The sequence below is a fragment of the Megascapheus bottae genome, chromosome 16 (genome assembly GCF_031878675.1).
Source record: "Megascapheus bottae isolate mThoBot1 chromosome 16, mThoBot2.hap1, whole genome shotgun sequence".
NCBI classification, from domain to species: Eukaryota; Metazoa; Chordata; class Mammalia; order Rodentia; family Geomyidae; genus Megascapheus; species Megascapheus bottae.
In genome coordinates, this window is record NC_143524.1 from 5,843,001 (window position 1) to 5,864,396 (window position 21,396).

Here is a 21,396-nt window from a genome sequence, read left to right on the forward strand (position 1 = left end):
AGCTGTAGAGGGAAGGATGTGTAGATTTTCCTCCTCTTTGTCCTTAACTGACTGCTGTAACTGGGGCCTTGCTGCCCTCTTTGACCTTGGCTTTACCTCATTGCTTCCCCTACAAGCCTGGTTTCCCTGGTGGGCTCATTGGGCGGTTAATTAGCTCTTTGAAGCTCTAGAAGCAGCAAAGTGGCGCTATGTGGGTTTTAGAAATAAAATCAATAAATGACTTAACCACAGCCCAGCTGTCTCTGACTCTCCTGGGCCCAGCCTGCATGTGCTCCCTCCCTCTACTCCCTGCAGTTTCTGTTAAGATTTCAGAGTGTTAAAATAGTGGCAGAGAAGCCAGAATGGGAGTTCTGAAAGAACTATGAACACTTAGCTGCAGCAAGTACCTAGTAGCAGTGAGAGGAGCTAGGAAACGCCCAGGTCCACTGAAAACCTTTCCCGTTGTGACAGGCCTGTCTATCCTACAGCAGTATCCTCACACCCATCAAAACTTGATGAGGGGCATGCCAGTTGGGAAAGGAAAGGTCAGCATCATGAGAGCTGTTACTGAGACCCCGCCAAGTGCTCTGTAGAAACCTAAGATCAGTCTAGACAAGCCAGGCTTCTGGTTAGAAACTTAGACATAAACAACCTTAAGTTAGTTCAGGCAAGGAACTGTGCCTTCACGGTTCTTGGAGATAACTGCACAGGGGGAAGGGGGCAGTGGAGGTGAAATTTTAGCCTTCGTGTTTCACCAGGCTGGGGCATGTAGAACACGAAGGGCTATGTAGTGGTGTCTCCCCAGGATAGAGAGCCTAGAGTCCCAAGGGAGGGCTGCTGGCAACAGGAAAATATCAAAAGTATTAATGGAGATGCTTTTCCATAGTTGGGAAGCTGAAGCAGGATGAGGGTCTGATGGCCTGCTCTACCTAGATCCTATTTCAAATGGCTAGGCTGAGGATATCACTCAAATGGTAGCCTATCTGTAAAGCTTAGGGGGGGGGGGCCTTTAAGTTCAAACTGTAGTTCCCCATTATCCACCCCCCCCCATTCAAGGCTGTGATTCAGGTCCATAACCAGATGGTGAAGTCTTAATATAGGGAGTGGTAACAGATTTTGTATGGCCATACATGCTGCTGCAGTTAGGATGTTCAGTTGATAACCCTGATTAGTGCAGTGGCTTGCCCAGGGGAGACTGCTAAAGAAACTAAGCTGTTCCCACAGCAACCCTCCAAGGGACAAGGCAGACCAAGGGTTATGTTGGAGAACCACACTAGAAGTTTTCAATATGTGGTGCTGTGTTGTGCAGCCGAAGCTGGAAGTGGTGTAATGGTAGAAGACACCAGAGAGCTGCCATTTGAAATGTATACAAGTCCTAACAATGGATATGGATACAGAGGTAAAGCGCTTGTTCAGTGTACATGAGGCCTAGGTTCTGTCACTAGTGCCCCAAAAGTGAAAATACGTTATCCCTAGTACGTACACTATGTGTAGTTGGAGTTTTTCTTGCTCTCCCCTCTGCTAGGAATCATGGCAGTAGGAAATGTGTAGGCCAGGGCTGGGGTTAGACCTAGGAGAGCTTGCAGGTTGAAGCCTCCAGGGCTGGGAATGTGGCTGTAGCAGTAGGATGCTCACTTAGGGCGGAAAAAGCTCAGGGACAGTTCCCACGCCCTCAGTTAAAGCCCCAGAACTGTCCAGAGAAAAAAGTTCGCTAAACAATTTGGCCATCCTAGAACCAGGCTTCATAGGAGCTGTCCAGCCTCTGCTGACCTACCTTGGCCTTTAGAGAAGTACAGGCAGTTCTTCCCCTCAATAGGCCTGCCTCCCATAGGCCCCAGTTGGTCTTTGAAATACCCCACCGTCCTGGGCTCTGCCCAAAAAACAAAGCAGGAGCTGGGCATGGTGGCTACTCAGGAGGCTGAGATCTGAAGATAAAGGTTCAAAGCCAGCCTGGGCACTAAAGTCTGCTATTCTTATCTCCAATTAATCACTAAAAATCGGGAAGTTGGGCTGAGATTCAAAAGGTAAGAGAGGTAGCCTTAGCTGAAGAGCTCAGGGACAGCTCCTAGAGTTCAAGCCTCGCAACTGACCAAAAAAAAAAAAAAGCAACCAAAGCCTATAGTCCTAGCTACTCAGGAGGCTGAGGTCTGAGGATCGAGATTCAAAGCCAGATTCCAAGTCCATGACTCTTATCTCCAATTAACCACTAGAAAATGGAAGTGGGGCTGTGGCTCCTGGGATAGGGCAGTAGTCTTGAGCTGAAGAGCTCAGGGATAGCGCTTGGGCCCAAAATCCAAGCACCACAGATAAATTAGATAAAAAGGGTTCAACACCATGTTTGAGCTAGGAGATCAGCAGTGAATGGGGACAGCTAAGCCCTAGAAGGGTCCTGCAGTTATCAGTCCACATGGTGGGAAGGTAATAGGCTCTTTTTTCTTTTTTTTTGCCAGTCCTGGGGCTTGAACTCAGGGCATGAGCACTGTCCTTGGACTTTCTCAGGGCTAGTGCTCTACCCCTTGAGCCATAGCACAGCTTCTAGCTTTTTCTATGTGGTACCAAGGAATCAAACCTGGGTCTTCATGCATGCTAGGCAAGCGCTCTTACCACTAGGCCAAACTCCCTGCCTGTTTTGTAAGGGAGGGATAGGTGTAAGCTCTGGACTTCCTTTTTAGTTTTAGCAAGGATTTACTTTAGGCTAAGGTAGAAATATGAAAAACTTAAAAAATGAGCTGGGTGTCAGTGGTTCACATCCTTAATCCTAGATGGTCAAGAGGCTGAGATCAAAGCCATCCAGAGCAGTCGAGTCTGTAAGACTTTTATCTTCAATTAATCACAGAAAAAGCTGTAAGTGGAACCATGGCTCAAGTGTAGAATACTAGCTGTTGAGCTTAAAAGCTCAGGGACAGCAGCCAGGCCCAGAGTTCAAAGCCCAAGTCAAGCTTTGAATCACAATTTTCAGAAATCAAACTCCTGAGTACGATTGTTGGCATGACCTACTAGTGTGCTCCCTTCCCCATCCCCTCCACTCCTTTTCCAGTACCAGGGTGCTACTGTTTTGGTTGCTGGGCCTTCTTGCTCAGCAGGCACTCTATCACTTGAACCACAATTTCAGTCCAGATGTTTGCCGTTTAGGAGAGGGTATCTAATGGATTTTCTGCCTGGGCTGGCTTTGAACTGCAATCCTCAGATCTCAGCCTTTTTTTTTTTTTTTCCTTCCTTGGTTGGTTGTGGGACTTGAATTCTGGGCCTGGGCATTGTCCCTGAGCTCTTCAGCTCAAGGCTACTGCCCTACCCCTTGAGCCACAGTGCCACTTCCAGTTTTCTGATGGTTAATTGGAGATGAGTCTCATGGACTTTGTGATTGTTGTTCTTAATGCACAATGTTATTTCTTCGCCCTTTTTTTCCCATATGGTTGATCTCATGTGGTTACTGTATCTGACTTTGTTACCTGGCATATTGTATATACATTTATTTGTTTATTTGAAATAGGGAAGGGAAGGGAGAAAAACAAGATGTGGGAGGGGGTGAGAGGAGGGAAATGGAAAAAAATAGTTTTAACACAAAAATCCAGATTTTAGCATGAAAAATCAATTGTGATATAATCACATGATAAACCACTGCTGTGTACAACTACATGTGTGAATCACAGACATAATGCAAAAAAAAAAAGTGAGCAGGCACACAAAAAAAATATTCTATTGACAAGAAACTCAAAAGCTAGCAAAACTAATCTTTGGAGTTGGTAGTCAATTACACTTGAGGATTTAATAACTTAAAGAGCAGTGGCTCAAGTGGTACAGCGCTAGTCTTAAGCAAAAGAAGCTCAGGGACAGCACCTGAGTTCAAGCCCCAGGCCCAGTGGAAAATAGCAAAGCATCTAAATGCCGAAAATATTCTAATTTTACTTGACAAAAGTTCATAGTACTTAGTTTGGGCTCTTAGTATTTTTGTTTCTGCTTAATAAAGAACTACAAAAAAAAAAAAAAAAAACACCTCATGTCTCATGTACTTCCATGCCCAGGCTGGCTTTGATCCTCAGATCTTGGCTCCTGAGTAGCTAGGATTACAGTCACGGGTCACTATGCCCAGTTAGATCTCCACCTCTTGAGTAACTAGAATTACAGGCATGAGTTACTAGTGTCTAGTTTACAGTTTTTTGTTCTTGTCATTTGTTGGGCTGAAACTCTGGGCCAAGGCACTGTCCCTAAGCGATTTTGCTCAAGGCTAACATTCTACCACATGAGCCATAGGGCCAGCCACTTCAGTTTTTTTCTGTTCATGTGGTACTGCAGAATTGAACCCAGGTCTTAGTGCATGCTAGACAAGCACTCTACCACTAAGCTACATTCTCAGCTCATGAGGGGTTTTATTGAGATACTTCATACATGTATATGGCATATTTTTTTTTTCTTTTTTGCCCATCCTGGGCTTGAGCTCAGGCCTGAGCACTGTCCTTGGACTTTCTCAAGGCTAGAGCTCTACCACTTGAGCCTCAGCACCACTTCCGGTTTTTTTCTATGTATGTGGTACCGAGGAACCCAGGTCTTGGTGCATGCTAGGCAAGAACTCTACCACTAGGCCAAACTCCCGACCCTATATGGCATTCTTTAATCACAACCCCCCCTTCAGCGCTCATTCCCATCCCAGAGCAAATGGTATTATGAGTGGGTAAATAATGCTTCAGTTTCACCCCCACACCTATAAGACTACAGTACCCAGGGGTCCCTGCTCTAGGCTGAAACCTCAGCCAAAAACTTGGCTTGTAATCTGACCCATCCTGGGAAAGGTCACTTTAGAGCTCCTTGAGGGACAGCGACAGGGGTTGCTCAGAGCCATTTAGCTTTTGTGAGGGGTAGGGCCAGGGAAATGGGAATGCCTCAGAGCACCTCAACCCACACCAGAGCCCCTAGATCAGGGGCTCTGCCCAGCAGTCTCTTGTACTAACTGCACCCCTCCAGGACACACTGACTTTTAGCTCTTGCCCCCCTTGACACACACACACACACACACACACACACACACACACACACACTGACTTTTAGCTCTTGCCCCCCTTGTCACACACACACACACACACACACACACACACACACACACACACACACACCCGCGCATGCGCGCGCGCAGAGCCTTCCCACCACGATGAAGCCACTGATCCCCTGAGAGTGGCCTTAACGTGCTCATCCCCGGTGTGTACATTCCTGATAAAATCAAAAGCAAATCTTACCCAGGTGCTGGTGGCTGATGCCTGGACTCCTGCTGGCCAAAGGGGCGGAGCTTTGAGGATCACCCTTCTAAGTCAGTCTGGGCAGGGAAGTCCACGAAACTCCAGTGTCCAATGAGTCAGAAAACTGGAAGTGCGAACCTGGAGTAAGAGAGCTCCAGGACAGCACCTAGGCCCTGTGTTGAAGCCCCACAACCAACCACAAGCAAACCCTACTGCTCCAAGGAGAGGAGGGTGTATGTATTCAGAACCCTGGGACCAGGACTTCTGAAACCCAGCCCACATGACAGTTCATTGGCCTGTCAGTCTTGATGGAGGGTCTCCAGTTCAGTCCCACCTCTTAACCATACACTTGGGGAAGGACCCAGATGGGGAGCACCTTAGATAAAGACAGCCAGTAGGCTCTAATCAAGCTTTGGGCCTTTTAGCCCAGAGTTCTGCTGAAGTAGCTTTCCTGTCTCCAATCCTACAGAGAGCAGACCGGAGGAAGTGGGTCAGCATGGCTGCTAACCAGCCAGGCTGGGCTTGGCCCTTCCTTTGTAGAGCTGGCCCCTCCTCCTTCACTCTTCTCTCCTCCTCATGCCCCCAAAATAGCTCCTTGGTCCTGCTGGCTAGGACCCTCCCATGGAGGAGGTTGGGGGAGAGGCGGGGCATGCTGCCCAGAGCCAGGCTTTAAATCCCCTCCCAGCCTGGTCAGTCCACTCCTTGCCTGGAGGCACTAAAGCTCTCCGTCCATCTGTCTACTAGTCTGTCAGGCCAGCCCACCCTCCTGCAGCCATGTCTCGGCCACTCTCAGACCAGGATAAGAGAAAGCAAATCAGCGTGCGTGGCCTGGCTGGCGTGGAGAATGTGGCTGAGCTGAAGAAGAACTTCAATCGGCACCTGCATTTCACGCTGGTCAAGGACCGCAACGTGGCCACCCCAAGAGATTACTACTTTGCACTGGCCCACACTGTGCGTGACCACCTCGTGGGACGCTGGATCCGCACACAGCAGCACTACTACGAGAAGGACCCCAAGGTGCTACTGGGGGGGCTCCCTGGATGGGAAAGGGCCATCACCAAGGGACTGTGTCTAAAGCCTGTGCAAAAGGATGGCTCCAGGGACCTGGGGTTGGAGTGGGCGCTGAGGGTCGGGGAAAGTTGGAGGGAGTCTCAGAGCAGGTGGGCTGCTTGCAAAGACCTGGCACCATCTACTCTGAGAAGGTTGGAGGGGCTGCTGTTAGACAGGAAAAAACTGTCTTGTGGCCTGGTTTAGACCTGGGGTAGAATGACATGCTGTTGAATGTGTACATGGTACTGGGTGCCACAGGCAGGATGAGGCAGGAGCAGCTGGGGCAGTTGGGATCAAGTGTCTGAAGGGGTCATTGGTAAATGTCAGCAACCTAACACCACATGCCCATGGTGGGGGAGGGGCAAGGGAGCGGTCCCAGGGACAGGGGAGCCAGGCTTTCAGCATCCTCATGACTGTTGTCTACCTGCTTTGGGGTCAGAAGTTTGAGGATAAAGGGAAAGTGGGCACTGCCCAGACCATTTCTAGTCCTGAGTCACTGTGTGACCTTGAGCAAAGGACATTTTTCCTCTGGGCCTTGGCCTGGCCCCCTTAGGGAATGTTTGGAGGTATTTCTTTCAGTCTTGACCCTCTGATGGGCTCGTGTGTGTGTGTAAAGGGGTTCCTTCACCTTTCCTAAGCACCTTGATCCCTGGCATGCCTGGCATGTCCCATTCTCCATATGAGAAGATTGAGACCAAAGAGGAATGATTTGACTTGAAACCAAGGCCTTACTTGTTAGACTTCAAAATGTCAGATGGTTCTTCAGAGTGGAGAGAAAAACTTTGGACACAAATGGCTATGCTGCCCAGTGCTGGTAGCTCACACCTGTAATCCTAAACTACTCGGGAGGAGGATCATGGTTTAAAGCCAGCGGGAAAGTCAATGAGACTCATCTTTCTCTGTTTAAGTACCAAAAAAGTCTGTGAAGAGCTGTGGCTCAGGTGGTAGAGTGCTAGCCTTGAGGAAGAAAGTGCAAGGACAGGCTCAAGGCCTTGACTTCAAGTCCCAGTGCATGCACACTTGCATGTACACACGCAAATGAACACACACACATGCAAACGAACACACACACACACACACACACACACACACACACACACACACACACACACACACAGTAGAAATGGGATATGCTGGAACCTGGGAGCAGATCTCTGGACCTTGGGTGAATGTTGTGGGTGACCTGATCACCCCCTCCTTGTCCATGTCTCTGGACAGAGGATCTACTATCTGTCTTTGGAGTTCTATATGGGACGGACACTACAGAATACCATGGTGAACCTGGCCTTGGAGAACGCCTGCGATGAAGCCACCTACCAGGTTAGGGGGAGCATTCAGGTCTGGGGGAAGGTCTCCTTGCTGGCAGTTGGCCCTGACGACTGCCATCTTTCTCCTCCTAGCTGGGCCTGGACATGGAGGAGCTGGAAGAAATTGAAGAGGATGCAGGGCTGGGCAATGGGGGCCTGGGTCGGCTGGCAGGTGAATGGGTAATTTGTGTGCGTGGGGGGTGGGCGGGGCGTGCACAGAGGGCTGCTTCAGTGCTGGGTCCTGAGTCCCCACCTCCTTTGTATCCCCAGCATGCTTTCTGGATTCCATGGCGACACTGGGCCTGGCGGCCTATGGCTATGGGATCCGCTATGAATTTGGGATTTTTAATCAGAAGATCTGTGGAGGCTGGCAGGTAAGGAATGGGTGCTGATGCTGGTGGACCCTGTTGATGATGGAGAGGTTCTCCATGTGGTCATCCACTTTTGGATAGGTTCAAAACCTGCCACAGACTTGGGAAGATAGGCTGGTTCTTTTTCTGCTGGCTCCAAAGCCAGCTGGTAACCCCTGAAATAAGTGGAACACCAGTAGATAGTCTCCCAGACCAAGAACCCCGATAGAGGATACTCCTGACCACCGCTCCTGCTCTCCCATGCCCTACCAGCTGGTGGGACTCCTGGATCAGATACTGACTACTCTCCCCTGTCCTGCCTTAACTCAGATGGAGGAGGCTGATGACTGGCTTCGTTATGGCAACCCCTGGGAGAAGGCCCGGCCCGAGTTCACGCTGCCCGTGAACTTCTATGGTCGAGTGGAGCACACCAGCCACGGAGCCAAGTGGGTAGACACACAGGTGAGGATGAAGCAGGGAATCGGGGTGAGGGAGAATCCAGTGGCAGGACAGGGAAAAGGGAAGGATCTATTAGAGGGAACAGGATACAAGAAGAGAATGTACAGTCTATTAGACCTAGTACTATTTTGTAATTTAGAAAATTGAGGCTCAGAGAGGCTAAGTGACTTACTCAGAATCACACAGTCAGAACCAGGAGAGCCTGGAGTCAGGGACACAACAGGTTTAGGGTAAGTAACAAAGCTCAGAAGAGTGCTGTTCTTACTCCGTCAGTGCCCCACTCCTTACCTCAGCTAGCACAAGACCAGCAGAGGACGGTCACACTGACTTGAATCCTGCCTGTGCATTTGACCTGGAGACTTGATAAAATCAAAGGCAAGGAGACAACCCAAGAAATAGGGAACACAGGGAGCTGGGAGTTTGGCCTAGTGGTGGAGTGCTTGCTTAGTATGCCCGAAGACCCAGGTTTGATTCCTTGGTATCAAGTGCACAGAAAAAAAAAAAAGCTGGAAGTGGTGCTGAGGCTCAAGTGGTAGAGCACTAGCCTTGAGAAAGCTCAAGGACAGTGCTGAGGCCCTGAGCTCAAGCCCAGGACTGGCAAAAAAAAAAAAGAAAGAAAGAAAGAAAGAAATAGGAACACAGGAAATGAATTAATTAAGGTATCTAGCGTGAAACTGAATTGTCAAAAGTCATACAGCAAGTTCTAGGAATCCAAAGCCAATCCAGACATCCATCCTCATCCCTGTTCAGTGGATTCTCAAACGTCTAGGCTGTCAAAATTGGGTGTTCATTGCACTATGACCCCAGAGGGGGCTGCTGGCAGTACACATTTGTTGCCCATGGAAGCCTGGCACAAGCATCTTTGGCTAGAAGACCAGGAAATGAGTGCTCAGTCTGGCTATGCAGCCTGGCTGTGTGATCTTGGATCAGTCCCTTCCATCTCTGAGTTGCAGCTTCCGCCATGCTCCAGTCAGAGGTTCCTTAAAGTTGTAGAAGGAAGGCGATGTACCTTTTAGGAGGTCCTTTGCCAGTCCAGGGGCTTGAACTCAGGGCCTGAGCACTGTCCTTGGGCTTTCCTTAAGACTAGCACTCTACTACTTGAGCCACAGCATCACATCTGGCTTTTCTATGTCTGTGGTACTGAGGAATTGTGCATGCTAGGCAAGCACTCTACCATTAGGCCAAACTCCCAACCTCCCCCTCCTTTTTTTTTTCAATTAAAAAATCTTAAGCATTTTTATCGTTGTTGTAAAGGTGATGTACAGAGGGTTACAGTCACATAATTCAGGTAATGAGTACATTTCATTTTAGACGGTGAGTAGCTATTGCTGTTTGCTGATTGTGAGAGGTGAGGACAGCGTTAGTCACTGTAAATCTACCCTATCTGTGAATAGACTTGATTTCAGTGTGCCTGTGCTGACCTCAGGCTCTCCCAGTCCCCTCTGGAATCCAAAGTGATATCTCATTTTTGTGCAGGCTAGACTGGCCAACTGTGTGCGTGTGTGCGTGCACACTTGTACACATGCACACTCATACAAACACACACACACACACACACACACACACACACAGAGGCCAGTTCAGGGCCTTGACCTCAGGGTCTCAGCCTTATCCCTTAGTTCTATCACTTGAGGCACAACTCTGCTTCCAGCGTTTTGGTGATTAATTGGAGATAAGAGTCTCCTGAACTTTCCTGGCTGGCTGGGCTGACTTTGAACTGGGACTCTCAGATTTCAGCCTCCTGATTCTAGGCATGAACTTCCAACTGTTGTCACTTTACCTCTTCCCCTAATCCTTAGAACATTCTGTCAAGACAGGGGTTGAGGTATTGAGGGTGTTCCCTATTTTTTTTGTGTGGGGGTTATGGGGCTTGAACTCTGGGCTTGGGTGCTGTCCCTGAGCTCTTCAGCTCAAGGCTACCGCCCTACCCCTTGAGCCACAGCACCACTTCTAGTTTTCTAGTGGTTAATTGGGATAAGAGTCTCACTGATTTTAGTGCCCGGGCAGGCTTTGAACCTCAATCCTCACTAAAAGCTCAGCCTCTTGAGTAGCTAGGATTACAGGTGTGATCCATCACGCCCGGCTAGGGTGTTCCCTTTTCATAGATGAGGTCCGAAGAGGTTGTGGAGTTTGCTTCTGCTTACCAGCTAGTAAACACTACTGTTTGGACTGGAACCCAGGCATTGACAACTCCTGGACCTCCAGCCCTGCGGGTAAGGGAGGGTTGAAGAGTCAGACACAGGCAGGTGCCCAGGGCTGGTCCCTGGCAGCTCGTCCAGCTCGTCACACAGGATGTCTCCCACAGGTGGTACTGGCCATGCCCTATGACACCCCTGTGCCTGGCTACCGCAATAATGTCGTCAACACCATGCGCCTTTGGTCAGCCAAGGCTCCTAACGACTTCAACCTCAAGGACTGTGAGTTTCCACTGGTGTCTAGAAGCCCCACCCATGCCCTAGCTGGCCTGTGCCCAGCCTGACACTGTCTGCATTTTGTCCCATAGTTAATGTTGGTGGCTATATCCAGGCTGTGCTGGACCGGAATCTGGCAGAGAACATCTCTCGTGTCTTGTACCCCAACGATAATGTACGTTGCCCTTTGGGAGATGATCGGGGGGCTGAGGGGACATTTGCTGCTGCCCTAATCACATCTAGAGCCAAATGCTGCTCCTCTATGCCCTGTTCTCTCTCCTATCTTCCCAGTATCTTTTTTTTTTTTTTTTTTTTTGCCAGTCCTGGGCTTGAGCTCAGGGCCTGAGCACTGTCCTTGGACTTTCTCAAGGCTAGAGCTCTACCACTTGAGCCTCAGCACCACTTCTGGCTTTTTTCTATGTATGTGGTACCGAGGAATCGAACCCGGGTCTTCATGCATGCTAGGCAAGCACTTTAACCACTAGGCCAAACTCCCGGCCCCCCAGTATCTTTTGAGCAGGAGAGGCCTGAGTCCTGAGGGAGGAAGAGTAGGATGAGGTATTGCTTAGCTTTTTCTCTCAAGGCTGGTACTCTACCACCTGAGTTATACTTCTACTTCTGGATTCTTTTTGCCAGCCCTGAGGCTTGAACTCAGGGTCTGGGCACTACCCTCCTTGAGCTTTCCTCAAGGCTAGTGCTCTACCACTTGAGCCACAGCACCACTTCTGGCTTTTTCTGTGTATGTGGTACTAAGGAATTGAATCTAGGGTTTTGTGCATGCTAGGCAAGCACTCTACCACTAGGCCATACTTCTAGCTCCATTTCTGGATTTGTGTGTGTGTGTGTGGTGGGTCATGGAGCTTGAACTCTAGGTCTGGGCGCTGTCCCTAAGCTCTTCAGCTCAAGGCTACGGCCCTACCCCTACGACTGGGTGCTGTTCCTGAGCTCTTCAGCTCAAGGCTACTACCCTACCCCTTGAGCCACAGTACTACTTCCGGTTTTTTAGTGGTTAATTGGAGATAAGAGTCTCACAGACTTTAGGTCCCCAAAGTCCTGGCTGGCTTTGAACCAGGATCCTCAGATCTTAGCCTCCTGAGTAGGATTACAGGTGTGAACCACCACCCCAGCCAGTTCTGGATTATCTTCTCTTTTTGCTAGTTAACTGGAGATAAATCCTTTGGCTTTGTTTGCCCAGGCTGGCTTTGAAACCGGATCCTTAGATCTCAGCCTTCTGAGTAGCAAAGCATAAGTTACCAGTGCCCAGCAGAATGGAGTACTTCTTTTTTGTCTTTTCTTTTTTGGGACTGGGGTTTGAACCCAGGATGTTGCACTTGCTAGGCAAGTGCTTTACCACTGAGCTACATTTCAGCTCTCTACACTCTCCCTGTTTCTGACACTATCTCTCATGACTTCTAATTCATGGGGGCAAAAACCCTTGGGTTTTAGAGGAAAAAGTTTAGTGTTCTGAGTCCTAGTGTGGGTGGAATCGATTCTGGCCACACCCACAATATTCTTAGACCATGCCCATGGATGCTTCAGGCCACACCCTTGCTGTCCTTATTCCATGCTGCCTTGCTCTCTCAACTAGTTCTTTGAGGGGAAGGAGCTGCGGTTGAAGCAGGAGTACTTCGTGGTGGCTGCCACCCTCCAGGACATCATCCGGCGCTTCAAATCCTCTAAGTTTGGCAGCCGTGATCCTGTGCGCACAAACTTTGATGCCTTCCCAGATAAGGTACCATGACAGAGGGATCTATCTGTCCACTGGACTGGAGTGCCCCATCAACTCTCTAGGCCCTGCTTTCTAGACCACGATGTGGAAACTGGCAGTGTATAGGTGACATGGTCAAGGTGTTTAACCAACAGGCACATAGAACCTGAGCCTTCCTTCTCCATCCACTTCCCCCTGGCCCTCTCAGGGCCTCTGAAAGGACACCATGATGTTTGCTTTGGGCCCAGGCTGACTCCCAGCTCCCTTGCCTACAGGTGGCCATCCAGCTTAATGACACACACCCCTCCTTGGCCATCCCTGAGCTGATGAGGATTCTGGTGGACCTAGAACGGCTGGACTGGGACAAGGTGGGCTTTGGTACCCTCCTCCCTTGTTTGAACTGCTTTGTCTTAGGATGGGAAGGGAGTGAGGGTGCGAGCCCGCAAACCCAGCTCTGCAGGGGCAAAACACAGGGCTTGCAGGGCGTTAGGTTTCACGCCTTCTGATCCAGGCCTGGGAAGTGACAGTGAAGACCTGTGCCTACACCAATCACACGGTGCTGCCAGAGGCCCTGGAGCGCTGGCCTGTGCAACTCATAGAGACGCTGCTGCCCCGGCACCTGCAGATCATCTATGAGATCAACCAGCGCTTCCTGAATGTGAGTCTGAATACCCGTGGCAGGCAGGTGGGTGACGGGCCTTGGAATAGGTGCATGGTCCAATCAGGTGCTTGAGCCTTAAGGTGTAAGGAAGACTGAGGGGTATGAATTTGGGTCTGTGGTTCGGGGATGGTCCTGATCCTATTCTGTGTTCTCTGGGCACAGCGAGTGGCAGCTGCCTTCCCAGGGGACGTGGATCGGCTACGGCGCATGTCACTTGTAGAGGAGGGTGCAGTGAAACGCATCAACATGGCACACCTGTGCATTGCAGGCTCACATGCAGTCAACGGTGTGGCTCGTATTCACTCGGAGATCCTCAAGAAGACTATGTGAGGGCTGAGAATGTGGCTGAGTGGTAGAGTGCTTGCCTAGCATGCATGAAGCCTGGGGTTCAATTCCTCAGTACTACATAAACGGAAAAAGCTAGAAGGGGCACTGTGGCTCAAGTGATAGAATGCGCCCTTTGAGCCAGAGAAACCCAGGGACAGTGTCTAGGCCCTGAGTTCAAGTCCCAGGACTGACCAGAACAAAAAGAAGAATACCATGTAAAAGCCCTCTTTCCAGGCCCTTCCTCTCCAGCCTCTCCCACAGCTTCTCAATCAAACAGGGCCCTGCTCCTTCATCACCCAAGCTGTTCACGGTCTTTTCCCACTGGCCCTTCCCACACTTGGTATGCTTTTAGCTCACCATAACGCTTTCCATCCAGTGTAGTCATACTGTTATATTCCTAGTTAGCTTCTCCCCCCATCCCTTTTTTCTTGTACTGGTTCTGGGGCTTGAACTCAGGGTCCATTGTCCTTGAGCTTTTTTGCTAAAGTCATTTTTGGCTTTTTGGTAATTAATTAGAGATAGAAATCTCACAGACTTTGCTACCAGGGCTGCCTTTGAGACATGATTTTCAAATCTCAGTCTCTTGAATACCTAGGACTGCAGGCATGAGTCACTGGCGACTGGCTCCCAGTTAATCCCTTTTTATACAAGTCTCTACTTCTCCCAGTTCTACATCCCCTATTCTGGGCCTCCTGTAAAGGGAAGAAACTAGAGTAGGGCCCCAGGGAGGAGGCTCCCACAGGGATGAATAGTGACCCTTGCTCCATCCCACACTACAGCTTCAAGGACTTCTATGAACTGGAGCCTCATAAGTTCCAAAATAAGACCAATGGTATCACTCCTCGGCGCTGGCTGGTTCTCTGCAACCCTGGGCTGGCAGAGGTCATTGCTGAGGTGAGAGGCCACAGTATCACTGCAGAGGTCTGCTGGGTACAGTTGGGTGGGTAGCTCACTGTACAGCCACTCCCAGCTGAGGATTGCAATACAGTTGTATCCTCCAATCTTGGCATCCTTCTGGAGGAGAGGGCACTGGTGCTTATGGGATAATAGAGGTTTGACTTATAGAGGCCAAACTCCTACTGGAGATCAGAGTCTAAAGGGAAGGTCTCATCCCTGAGTCACATGGCTGGAGGGGAAGAGGAGGACTGTTTGGGGGGGAGGGGGTCAAGTGGAGCCAGCCATCAGAGCTAAGGGAGGGGAGGCCGACATTGGATGCGCCATGACCAACTCCCACTGACCTGGAAAGGGAGCCCTCTGCGCCCCAAGGAGGGAGAGAGCATGACTAAGCACTGCCTTCCACAGCGCATTGGGGAGGAGTACATCTCGGACCTGGACCAGCTGCGTAAACTGCTGTCCCATGTGGACGATGAAGCTTTCATCAGGGATGTGGCCAAAGTGAAGCAGGTGCGGAGGAATGTAACCATGCCAGGGCCCACCGTCTGGGTCAGGAATGGCAGCAAGCGCACATCTCTCTTGCCAACCCCAGAAACTGGTAGAGCCTTCCTGGAGTGGATTGTGGAAGGCGGTATCTGGTCTCATCGGGCAAGCAGTGACATCGATTAACGATGTCCCAGTACAGGGGTGGAGGGAGGTAGCAGTGGAGCCTACCTTCTGGGCCTGAGTGAAAGGAAATCAGTTGGGTAGAGCTCATGAAGCTGAAGCTCATCGGTGAGCCCTGTGCCTCCGCTGCCTACAGGAAAACAAGCTGAAATTCTCTGCATACCTGGAGAGAGAATACAAAGTCCAAATCAACCCCAACTCCCTCTTCGATGTCCAGGTGAAGCGGATTCATGAGTACAAGCGTCAGCTCCTCAATTGCCTTCACATCATCACCCTGTACAATCGTGAGTGGCTGGGACTCCATTCGTGTCAGTGCTCACTTCCGCCCATCTCCCACCACGCTGCCTGATCAGTGTTTCTTGGTGCCTAGTGACTATTCTTAGGACACGGAAGTATCCCATTTCATAGCTGGACAAACTGAGTCTCAGGGAGGAGGAAGTCACAGACACAGAACAAGTGACTGCCTAGAGCCACCCATCCCAGGCCCTGCCTGGCTGGCTGTGTTGGGTGCTCTTTGGAGCCACCACTGGAGGGCAAATGCTGATGGGCTTGATGCTTCTCTTCTCTTCTCCACAGGGATCAAGAAAGAGCCCAATAAGTTCTTTGTGCCTCGGACTGTGATGATTGGAGGCAAGGTGAGAAGCTGCACGTGGATTGGGCTCTGAGCCTTGGACATGTGGGTCAAGGGCTGGGCAGTAGCACTGACCCTAGGCTATGCCCCACAGGCGGCACCTGGGTACCACATGGCAAAGATGATCATCAAGCTTATCACTGCAATCGGGGATGTGGTGAACCACGACCCGGTGGTGGGAGACCGCCTCCGGGTGATCTTCCTGGAGAACTACCGAGTCTCTCTGGCTGAGAAAGGTGGGGACCACCGTGGGGCCCTGTTCCAGGGGAGGCATTGTTAGCTAGCTTTTTATTTTTGAGGTACTGGGGTTTGCACTTTCCAGGTGCCAGAGAGGTACTCTGCCATTTGAGCCACATTTCTAGCCCTTTTGCTCTGTTTTTAAAAAAATATTATTATTATTATTATTCATTTCATTTTCTATTTGCTAGTCCTGGAGCTTGAGCTCAGGGTCTGGGCACTGTCCCTGAGCTTCTTTTGCTCAAGTCTAGATAAAGCTCCACCACTTGAGCCACAGCTCCACTTCCAGCATTTTTGGTAGTTAATTAGAGAAGAGTCTCACGGACGTTCCTGCCGAGGCTGGCTTCAAACCACAATCCTCAGATCTCAGCATCCTTAGTAACTAGGATTGTAGGCATGAGCCACTGGCACCCAGCTTTGCTCCGTTTCTGAGAGACGCTCTTGCATTCTAGCTAGGTTTACCTGGATGGAGATCCTTCTATTTAAGTTTCCTAGAGTTTCTGTGATAATAGGCCATACCACTACACTCAGCTTTTTCTGCTGTGATAGGATCTTGTGAACTTTCTTTCTTCCCAGTCCTGGAGCTTGAACTCAGGGCCTGGGCACTGTCCTTCCAGCACTTTTGCTCAAGGCTAGCACTCTTAAGCCACAATATTACTTCCAGCTTTTTCTGTGTATGTGGAATCGAACCCAGGGTTTCGTACATGCTAGGCAAGCACTCTACCACTAGGCCACATTTCTGGCTCTCTTGAACTTTTTTCTGGGATTAGCCTAGAACCTAGATCCTCCTGATGTCAACCTTTTGAGTATTTGGAATTAGAAGCCACTGATGCCTGGCAAGCTATATGGAAGCTTCTTTAAGAAGGTAAGGTTTTCCTGGTACCAGTGGCTCAAATCTGTAATCCTAGGTATTCAAAGCTGAGATCTGAAAGATCGTGGTTTAAAGTGAACTTGAAAGTCCTTGAGACTTACTTTTTTTTAGTCAGTCTTGGGGCTTGAATTCAGGACCTGGGTGCTGTCCCTGAGCTCTTTTGCTCAAGGCTAGCACTCCATTGCTTTAAGCCACAGCTCCACTTCCCATTTTTTGGGTAGTTAATTAGAGAAGAGTCTCATAGACTTTACTGCCTGGGCTGGCTTTGAAGCATTGTCCTCAGATCTCAGCCTCCTGAGTAGCTAGGATTACAAGTATGAGCCACTGGTGCCCGGCTCTTTGAGACTAAATAATCCTCCCCCCCCCCCGCAAAAAAAAAGACAAACCAGGAGTAGAAATGTGGCTTAAGTGGTAGAATGCCACCCTTAAGTGAAAAAGCTAAGGGACTTCACCCAGGCCCTGAGTTTAAGCCCAAGTACTGGTCCAGAAAAAGAAAAAGAAAAAAAGCCAGGCTGCAGTCACCATGGTGGTTTTACTTATGGTGACATTAATATGGAGGAGCTGGGCTCTATGGTATCTTTCAAGTAATTCAGAAAGGGGCAGGAACTGGCTGGATCCTAGATGTTCAGGAATCAATTAGAGATAGTGGAAAGAAGACTTGATTGGAGCCGGCAGAGAGGAGGCTGAGTCTGGCTCTGTACAGAGCCAACCTGATCCAGTACCGTAGGACCACTCCAGATCTGACCTTTCCCTCCTGCTGCCCTACAGTGATCCCAGCTGCTGACCTTTCTGAGCAGATCTCCACTGCGGGCACTGAGGCCTCAGGCACCGGCAACATGAAGTTCATGCTCAATGGGGCTCTGACCATTGGCACCATGGACGGGGCCAATGTGGAAATGGCAGAAGAAGCGGGAGAAGAGAACTTCTTCATCTTTGGCATGCGTGTGGAGGACGTGGAAAGGCTTGACCAGAGAGGGTATGGGTCAAAGTTCAGGGTTCCTGGGCAGGGAGAACCTAGGTGTGGCTGTTGGAGGGGCTTGGTGAAGAGGCCTACCTGGAATGCCTGAACAAAGGTCTTAGCAGTGAGTTCTGGAAAACTTGAGAGAGTTGCTAGCAAATAAAGGTAATAAAGTAGAAAAAGAGAAGAAGTAACACAGAAGTAAGGGAAAATTATGACTACCCTAAGGGATAATGTTCTGAAATGAGAAGGTAAGTTATATCGTTAGCTTCCTAAAGCCTGGTCACAGGGAGAAAATGGACATGGCGATTTTAATTCTACTTGTGATCTGAAACATAAATCTTTAGAGGAGACATTTTCTTACAGATATACATATATATATGAATAGTATAGAAAGTATTTATTTATTTGTGCCAGTCCTGGGGTTTATCTTGGGACTGGTCCTTGTGCCTGCCCAGGCTGGCTTCAAATAGCAATCCTTAGATGACAGCTTCCTGAGTAGTTAGGATTACATGCCTGAGCCACTGGAGTCCAGCTTGGACAGTCCTGGGGCTTGAACTCAAGGGGTTCTCAAGGCTACCACTCTACCACTTAAGCCACAGAAGCACCACCTTCAGCTTGTTTTTTCTTTCTTTCTTTCTCTCTTTTTTTTTTTTTTTTTTTTGGCAGTCAGGCCCTAACACTGGTTGTCAAATTGCTTTCTGGAAGGTCAGTACCAGGGGCCTTGAGTTCAAACTGTTTTATTGCTGAAATGAGAGGAAAGCAAGTCAGTACTAGTTTATGCTTCTACCAACAGATTTAAAGAGCTGGCATTTGATGCTGAAAGGAAATTCTCTGGGGAGCCAGGCGTGGGCTGCAGTAGTGGTGCCTGGCATCCCAAATACTCAGGAGGCGGAGGCTGGGGGGTCCTCAGTATTGGGAGGATCATGAGTTTGATGCCAACTGGGGCAAAGTCAGTCAGATCTTTTTTTAAAAAAATTTATTATTCATTTTATTTATTTTATTGTTGGGATAGTCAGCCAAGTCTATATCTCAAAAAACAAACAAAAACAAAATAAAAGGGCTGGGAATGTAACTCAGTGGTAGAGCACCTGCTTAGCATGTAAAAGGCCTTGGGTTCAATCTCTAGTACAAAAAAAAAACATAAATAAAAATATCCAAGTGCCAGTGGCCCACATCTGTAGCTACTACCCTGGAGGCTGAGATCTGACAATTGTGATGTAAAGCTGGGCAGGAAAGTGTGAGATTCTTCTCTCCAATTAATCTCAGAAAAAGGCAGAAGTGGTACTGTAGCTCAAGTACTAGAGTTCTGGCTTTGAACAAAAGGAGTTTAGGGACAGCATCTAGGTCAAGAGTTCAAAGGCCCAGGACTGGCAAAAAAAAAAAAAAGAGGGAACTCTGCTATATTTTGACCTAAACCCACATACTCAGGACTAGGCCTTTGCATAATTCTGGCTGCTGAAGGGAGACTGGGCTGAGGGAGCAGGTGGCTTCCAGTATAGGTGCTGATGCCTGAAGGTGTCTGGTCACCTAAAGCTGGGCAGGTGCAGGGGTGCTGGAGGCAGAGACATTGTAGAGGAAGCCTAGGTTTCTGGTCATGACGAGGGTGAGGTGGGGACTAGCTGGCCTTGTGGAGAGTTGTTTTGTTTTGTGGCATCTGAACTCCAAGCTTTAGGCTCGCTAAGCAAGAACTCAAGGCACACTTGAGCCACACTTGGAATTGCCCTTAAACTTTCAATCCTCTTGCCTTGACCTTCTAGGTGCAGGGATTACACACACGTACCACACACATGCCTGGCCTTTGACGAGGGTTTTAATATGAAGTCTGGAGGGACAGTCATATTGCCTCAGAAAATGGGGATATACCTGAGGGTGTCACTGTTGGGGGTAGGCTTTGGGAGAATGGGAATGAAAATGGACCCTCCCTCCCTCCCTCCCTCCCTCCCTCCCTCCCTCCCTTCCTTCCTTCCTTCTTTCCTTCCTTCCTTCCCTGGCAGTGCTGGGGATAGAACCTAGGGCTTTGCACATGTTTGGCAAGTACTTCACCACTGAGTCACAGCTCAGCCCAAAACATACACAGAAGAAACTCCTTGGTGGTATGTAGGAAGAAGAGCCCTTGCTTGGGGGCCTTGGCTTTGAGATTCACCTTTCTGTCCTCTTTAGGCCCATTTCCTCACTCACAAAGTAGCTGTAGAGAAGAGAGAGGGCTGGCGGAGAAGGGCCTCCAGGCTTAGATTCGGAAGCTCAGGACTGGGATTTTCCATAGAGGAGGGACAGGGAGTTGACCCCAGCTCTGTCCTGGCAGGTACAATGCCCAGGAGTACTATGACCGCATTCCTGAGCTTCGGCAGATCATCGAGCAGCTGAGCAGTGGCTTCTTCTCCCCCAAACAGCCGGACCTGTTCAAGGACATTGTCAGCATGCTCATGCACCATGACCGGTGAGCTTGCCAGGCAGCCATGCCGGATGGCTGCTGGGCCTGGACAGGCATCAGGAGGGTGTGGGGGTGTGTAGGGGTGCTGGGGTGTTGGGTCAGGCTCCTTTGGAAGCAGCGGCATTCTCAGGGCCCAGCTGTCCATAGAGCTTCCTCCTTTCTTTCCCATTTCAGGTTTAAAGTCTTTGCAGATTATGAAGACTATATTAAGTGCCAGGAGAGAGTCAGTGCTTTGTATAAGGTGAGAGATTCTGGGCTAGGGCTTGGCAGGACTTTAGTGGTTCTGGCTTGGGATGAGGCAGAAGGTGGGGACCCTGTTGGCAGAGTGAACCCATAGCTCACCTCCGGCTTGTAGAATCCACGAGAATGGACAAGGATGGTCATTCGGAACATAGCCACCTCGGGCAAGTTCTCCAGCGACCGGACCATTGCCCAGTATGCCCGGGAGATCTGGGGCGTGGAGCCTTCTCACCAGCGCCTGCCAGCCCCTGATGAGAACATCTGAACTCCTACCCTTGTGTCTGCTCGCAATCCTTTGGGTCAACTCCAGCTCCTCTTCCAGAGGGTGGGCGACTGGAGTTCGGTCTCTAAGCCCCTACCTAGAACCCTCATTTGTTCAGCCTTTAGGTCCCAATGTTCACTGTGATCGAGGGACTCTGCCCCTTCCTGTCTGACCAGCTGTACCCACTCCCAATAAATTGACTCTCCTTGGGAGCTTCTTTACCCTTCTTTCTGTTGGGAAATATTTTTAGCCCTTGGCGAGCCTAACAGCTGCTGCAAAATCACCCCCCTTACCCCCCACACCCTGGCAGGTGCGTCCTCTTGCAGGGAGGGGGAGAGGCGGCCCCTGGGGCGTGGCCTGGGACTTGGTCCCTTTTCCAGAGTCGCCCTCCACGCCTCTCCTACCAGTGCTGTGTCCATACTAGGTCAGCGGCTAGCCTGGCTGGCTGGGGGCGGGGCATCCGTCTGGGTGGGGCCCGCTGGGGCTGGGAGTGGGGACTTGGGCTGCAGCCTGGGGACCAGGGAGGATCCGCGCTATCTAGGGAGGGATGCAGGAGGGGGGCCGGCCTATGGATGCCTGGCGCCTTCTTGGCTCCGCCCTCAGCCCCGCCCCACTGCGGCGTTTTAGGGTCTCTTAGCAGGTGGCTATGCTTCAGGACGGAGATCGTCACAGACCCTTTCACCTGAGACCCAAACGACCCCCGCCCGATTATGGGGAAACGGG

The 21,396-nt window shown here is 50.0% G+C and overlaps 1 protein-coding gene across 2 annotated transcripts; it reads left to right on the top strand.

Annotated features, from left to right (window-relative positions):
- The first annotated feature begins 5,162 nt into the window (after positions 1 to 5,162).
- Pygm (glycogen phosphorylase, muscle associated) lies at positions 5,163 to 20,879 on the top strand. Of its 2 annotated transcripts, XM_090347467.1 has the most exons (21): positions 5,163 to 5,440; positions 5,952 to 6,224; positions 7,476 to 7,577; positions 7,658 to 7,736; positions 7,835 to 7,938; positions 8,245 to 8,376; positions 10,679 to 10,790; positions 10,877 to 10,959; positions 12,373 to 12,516; positions 12,768 to 12,860; positions 13,004 to 13,150; positions 13,316 to 13,479; positions 14,260 to 14,374; positions 14,783 to 14,884; positions 15,177 to 15,324; positions 15,617 to 15,675; positions 15,766 to 15,907; positions 17,548 to 17,755; positions 20,043 to 20,177; positions 20,346 to 20,412; positions 20,527 to 20,879. In XM_090347467.1, exons 2-21 carry the CDS (start codon positions 5,982 to 5,984, stop codon positions 20,674 to 20,676), a joined length of 2,529 nt encoding a protein of 842 aa, XP_090203593.1. In that variant the 5' UTR covers positions 5,163 to 5,440; positions 5,952 to 5,981; the 3' UTR covers positions 20,677 to 20,879. The 2 variants fall into 2 exon arrangements, with proteins under 2 accessions (XP_090203593.1, XP_090203591.1); XM_090347465.1 differs by lacking the exon at positions 5,163 to 5,440 and having other exon boundaries at positions 5,889 to 6,224.
- The last annotated feature ends 517 nt before the right edge of the window (positions 20,880 to 21,396 follow it).